Here is a 6,000-nt window from a genome sequence, read left to right on the forward strand (position 1 = left end):
GGTTAAACTGCTCAGAAAGTTGCTGTGAAATTCTGAGGGGTTAATTCCCTACCAGAAGCCCTAGGATAGAATACAGATTATTCCCAACATGAACTGGGGCAGTGGGAACTGTTGTCTAGAATCCTGCTCTTACAGGGCCCTGGGATGGGCAGGACAGTGGTCACTTTTGACAGAGATCTTCAGAGCAGGGTGGAGTGGGAGCGGGGAGACTGGGAGAGTCAGGCAGTGCAGAGGACTGGGCCAGGGTCACCAGCTGATGCAGAATGTTCATCAGAAGAGAAGGTGAACATTTATTCAGAACTTGCTCTAAGCTAAATGTTTGTTAGATCTTCAATATACATGTATCTTACTTAGTTTCACAGCAGGCTTTGAGGTATAGATATCGAAACTGAATCTCAGAGAAGGTACGTAAGTGTCTCAGGGTCACGTTACTAGTTAGCAATGGAGCATATTTGAACTGAGGTCTATGTGACTCCAAAACTAGTACCACTCTCTTGGCAATCTCTGTAACAAGCCTGGCCTAAACCACTCTCTGCTTTCTTCCCAATTCTCACAAGCTGCCTCATCCTTCATACGACTGGCCCTGGAACTGAAGTCTAGGTTCTGCAGTGGCCTGAGGTATGTATTGTCCCAAGGGGCCAAGTGTCCTTCTTGACTGGACAAGTGGAAATTTCTGATTGGTGTGGTTTAGTAATAGGACCATGGAGGGATTGACATAGTGTCAGAATTGCTCAGCATCTGATGGTACAAGCTGGATGGGCTTCTCTAGCTTTTACTTATCTGGTTCTGATAAGACTCTCATTTCATGTGATACTCGAAGGGCACCTTTTAGCATCAAAACTGGAGGGGCTCTTAGAGATCATTTGTCTAACCCCTCATTTTACAGACCAGGAAACTGAGGCCCTCACAGGGTAACTGATGCCGTGTCCATCAAGAGAGTCATGTCCTGGTTGCTTCCAGCCCAGCAATTCCAGAGGAGAGGCTCTCTTATACAGGTTGCTGCTTCAATCTCTCTCATTAGGTTTCTGGAGCAGCCTTCCCATTTCTGACTTGCTACCTGTTTCTGCATTTGCTTGGCAGATTCTGCTTATTTCTGCCTACAGTCTTAAAGGTAACCTCAGTGTAGTACCTAGCCCTCCTTCCATATCTCTGGATAGAACAACTGACATTCAGGAGAGGATACAGGAATCCACCTGGGTTCAGATTCAGTTTTGGATGTTTGTAATTCTCCTGAATCACCCATTTTGGGTTCAACAGCTTCCCCTTTTCTAGTACTTGCTAGCCCCTTCCTGACCCAGGAGCACATTTTGTTTATATGCTTTATTAATTTCGAACTTAGTAGCTCACCTTGACTTATTTTTTTCAGGAAATTTTTCGTGCATACCTATATGGGCCAAGTGACTAAGTTACACCTGTGGGCAGCAGGTTCCATATTTACTTTTCACAGCCACCTCCAGACCTTCGACCTTCTCTACCAGGGCCATGGTTAGAATTTCCTTGGGCTCTGGTACAAAGCAGTGGTGCCTCAATACCTGGCAGAGATAATGCTGTCCCAACCAGAGTAGCAATGTCCTCTCTCTTGTTCTGTCTTCCTTTCCTCCCACTAAGTCACTCAGCCCTGAACCAGGTGTGTTCCAGTTTCCTGTACTACATGTGCATCAACCTCCTCTCAGCTCCAGAGAAGACAGGACCACCTTCCCAAGAAGGTATGATGCTGTAATTTGACCACTCATGAGGTCCATGGTGGTATCTTAGTGTCTGGATATCTTGCTGATTGGTTGAGTCATAAGTCAGTACAGTAATAAGAAATCTTTGCCTGAAGCTACCCAGAAGAACCATGGAATCATGGAACGATGGAACTATAAGCTGCTTCCTAGGGAGGGAGGTGAGTTCATAGATCAGCTCTCTGCCTATCCAGGTGTGGTCTGGCCTGCACAGGGAATAGCGTGATGACTTCTGCCCTGGTGGCTGCCACGTCACAGCAGCCTCTTGTGCTCACCAGCACCAGTCCCCTGCTGCTGGCCAGTTCTCTCTTTTGCCTGAATAGGAAGAGCCCCACTCTGCCTCCTCAGACCCTGAGACCCAGATATCTTGTCATATCTCAGAGCACCAGGAAGAGCAGCCAACCTTACTTACATGCAGACTGCATCTTTCTTTTACGTATCAGGAGAAAGGGCAGGTGGGTGTGTGAGGCTCAAGGATATTAATTTTGTACGATCACGATGATCATAGTGTGCTTTGGTGGAAAAAGCAATAAGCTTAGAATTAGGAAACCTGACCTGATTGCTGCCACATCTCAGTGGCACATTCCATCTCACTCTCTACTTGGCTGTAGGCCCATTGCATTGGCAAGATGGACCCTTTCATGTGACCTCTAACTTGGCCCCCTGCTTTCAGTCTCTCATCCTCCAACCAGTCCTCACCAACTGCTGGAGGGTCTATCCGAAAACCAAGTCAACATCTCAACTCCCCAAATCAACATCTCAACTCCCCTGGCCTTCAGCAGTCATCTCCAAACAGCAGTCTATCAGGCATTGTTTGACAGGGATGGAGTTTTCTCTGGTCTGTCTGTGGTGAGATTTGGAAAGTAAGGGTAATATAGTGAATTTTCCATGAAGTTGAGTTTATTCAAAACTTAAGCTCTGAGGTCCTCTTCTTTCATATTCTTTCGGTATTTGAATGTTCTTTTAAGAATCAGAACTTTCATAAGAAATGTGGGAATCTGCTCTCAGGTTAAAATCCACATTCTATATTCCTCATTCAAGGTCTTTCACAGCCTACCTACAAATTACATCACACAGTTCCTAAACCCCTGACACTCCACATCTTTTCACTGATGGTCCAGTCACACTGAACTCCTTGCCACGCCCTAAACACGATGTCCTCTTATGCCTCCAGGCTGCTGAACACCTTGCTTCCTGGCTTGGCAAGCCTCTTCTCTCCTTTCTCTGCCTGATTTCTGTTCACACTTCATGGTTCCCTCCTCTGAGTTTGCCCTCCCCATTGCAGGTGGCATGAGTCACTCTCTCTTCCACACTTGAACATGGCACTGATCACATGTCCTGCAATTATCTGTCTCATTATCTATTTTTTTCCCACCAGCTGCCAGCTACAGGAGGTAGGGCCTGTGTGTCACAGCCTGGCCTAGAATAGCCACTCAGTGGACATTGTCAAGTGGACGAATGTGTCCAAGTCCTTCTACATGTTACCTTCAGTCTCTCCTGGGAGACTAAGAGAGGGAGAAGAGACTGATTGCCTTCTATCCTGTGTGTGTCCTTGTCCTGTGCAGTACTCTATGTACAGACATGCATGTGGCCATTACCTTCTCTCCTCTGTCCTTTGTGTGATTTTCTCCGGCCTGTTCCCTCCCCAGAACTCTCTGCAGTGTCTGAGCTCCTGCAACATGGGCTGCCCCAGATAAGCAGCAGGGGCCCTGAAAGCCTTGCTCTCCTGTCGGAGCGCCAGTACGTGGAGGAAGCTGCTCGCCAGAGACAGTACTGCATCCTGCTCCTCTTCTACCTGGCCTACATTCACGAGGACAGGTCAGTGCTCAGAGCTGGCAACTGATAGTTGGTTCTGGAACCTACATCTGTAGCCAGGTTCAGTTCAATAACTATTTATAGAGGCATCCTCTCCAGGCCTGGTGCTGAGCACTGGGGACATGGAGATAAGTGAGAAATGGCATGTATTCCTGAAGGGCTCACATCTTGGAGAGATGGGTAGTCTCAGGAGTGAAAGACAGACCCTCGAATGCTGATGAGAATTCCTTGATATCCCTGAGGGTGGTGTTTATGCACCAAAAAACAAAAATGTTAGTAGTTTACTTTGGTTTTAAGAATTACTATACAATTTATTAAAATTTAAAATCAAAGTACTATTTTTCATTAAGCTTTTAAAAAATTATTGAGGTAAAGTTTACATAGCTAAGTTAACCATTTTAAAGAGGACAACTTGGTGGCATTTTTAACATTCACAGTGTTGTGCAACCACCATCTCTGTCTAGTTCCAAAACATTTCCATCACTCCAAAGTAAAGCCTCTCATCCTTTAAGCAGTCACTCCCCATTCCTTCTTCTGCTCAGCTTCTGGCAACTAACAGTCTGCATTCTGTCTCTGTGGACTTATCTATTCTGAACATTTCTGGTAGATGTGGTCATACGTTTGTGACCTGCTCCTTCCACTCAGCATGTTTTCAAGATTCATTCAGTAAGCATGTTTGCATCTGGCATTGGTACTTCATTCTTTTTCATGGCTGAATAATATACCATTGTGTATATACACCACAGTTTGTTTATCCCTTCATTCATTGATGGGCATTTGGGTTATTTCCACCTTTTGGCTATTGTGAATAGTAATGCTGTGAATATGTGTGTACATGTATTTGTTTGAGTACTTGTTTACTATGCCTTTTCTGTATATACCAGATTTAGAATTGAGGAGTCATATGGTAATACTATGGGTAACATTTGAGGAACTTCCAAACTGTTTCCCAGAGGAACTGCAGCCCTACCAGCAATATTTGAGCAAGGGTTCCAGTTTATCCATATCCTTGTCAAGATTTGTCCATCTTTTTGATTATATCCATACTACTGGTTATGAAGTAGTTTTTGCATTGTGGTTTTCATTCAGTTCAGTTCGGTCGCTCAGTCACGTCCGACTCTTTGTGACCCATGAACCACAGCACGCCAGGCCTCCCTGTCCATCATCAAATCCTGGAGCTTGCTCAAACTCATGTCGATTGAGTTGGTGTTTCCATCCAGCCATCTTATCCTCTGCCGTCCCCTTCTCCTCCTGCCTTCAATCTTTCCCAGCATCAGGGTCTTTTCCAATGAGTCAGTTCTTCGCATCAGGTGGCCAAAGTATTGGAGCTTCAGCTTCAGCATCAGTTGTTCCAGTGATCAAGGTTGATTTCCTTTAGGATGGACTGGTTGGATCTTCTTGCAGTCCAGGGGACTCTCAAGAGTCTTCTCCAACACCACAGTTCAAAAGCATCAGTTCTTCAGCACTCAGATTTCTTTATAGTCCAACTCTCACATCCGTACATGACTACTGGAAAAACCATAGTTTTGATTATACCGGCCTTTGTTGGCAAAGTAATATCTCTGCTTTGTAATACACTGTCTAGGTTTGTCATAGCTTTTCTTCCAAGGAGCAAGTGTCTTTTAATTTAAATTTTGATTAAATCTAATTAAAGAAATTTTGGGAGGATGAAATTTGTCTATTTTATCTGTTTTCATTTGATGTTGAGCATCTTTTCATGTGCTTTTTGGCCATTTGTATATCTTCTTTGAAGAAATGTCTATTCAAATCTTTTGTCTAGTTTTGATTCAGATTGTTTGGGTTTTTTTGTTGTTGAGTTTTAGGAGTTATCTATATATTCTGGATATTAGTTCCTTATTAGATTTGCAAATAATTTCCACCATTCTGTGGGTTGCCTTTTTACTCTGTTGATAGTGGTTTGGGATGCACAGACTTTTAAAACTTTCATAAAGTCCAGTTTATTTTTTCTTTTATTGCCTGTGTTTTTGGTGTCATAGCCAATAATTCATTGCCAAATTCAATGTCATGAAACTTTTGCCTTATGTTTTGTTCTAAAAATTTTTTTATAGGTTTAGGTCTGTCATTTAAGTGTGTTTCTATTTGGGGTTAATTTTTTTCTATCATGTTAGGTAAGATTCTAACTTCATTCTTTTGCATGTGGAAATCCAGTTTTCCCAGTGCCATTTGTTGAAAAGACTGTCCTTTCCCCATTGAATGGCGTTGGCACCCTTGTTGAAAATCATTTGACCATGTGTATGATGGTACAGTACTATTAACTAAACTTTACTCAGATTTTACCAGTTTTCCTGCACTGTCCCTTTTCTGTTCTAGGATACAATCCAGGATACCCCATTGCATTTAGTATTACCTATTTTAAAATGTTTATCAGAGTCTTAATCTGATAGATGAGACATACCCATGGTAGAAAATTTAAAAAACATAAAAGGATATGTAGTAAAGT

General features: G+C 43.3%; 1 protein-coding gene across 1 annotated transcript in view; it reads left to right on the forward strand.

Annotated features, from left to right (window-relative positions):
• Positions 1-6,000, forward strand: part of MEI1 (meiotic double-stranded break formation protein 1) — a 53,628-nt gene that overhangs the window by 24,504 nt on the left and 23,124 nt on the right. The window contains exons 16-18 of the mRNA XM_065937441.1: positions 558-618; positions 1,609-1,706; positions 3,374-3,542. Of these exons, the coding sequence (XP_065793513.1) occupies positions 558-618; positions 1,609-1,706; positions 3,374-3,542 (328 nt within the window). The remainder of the gene's footprint in view (positions 1-557; positions 619-1,608; positions 1,707-3,373; positions 3,543-6,000) is intronic.

This window comes from Muntiacus reevesi, chromosome 1, assembly GCF_963930625.1.
Source record: "Muntiacus reevesi chromosome 1, mMunRee1.1, whole genome shotgun sequence".
NCBI lineage: Eukaryota > Metazoa > Chordata > Mammalia > Artiodactyla > Cervidae > Muntiacus > Muntiacus reevesi.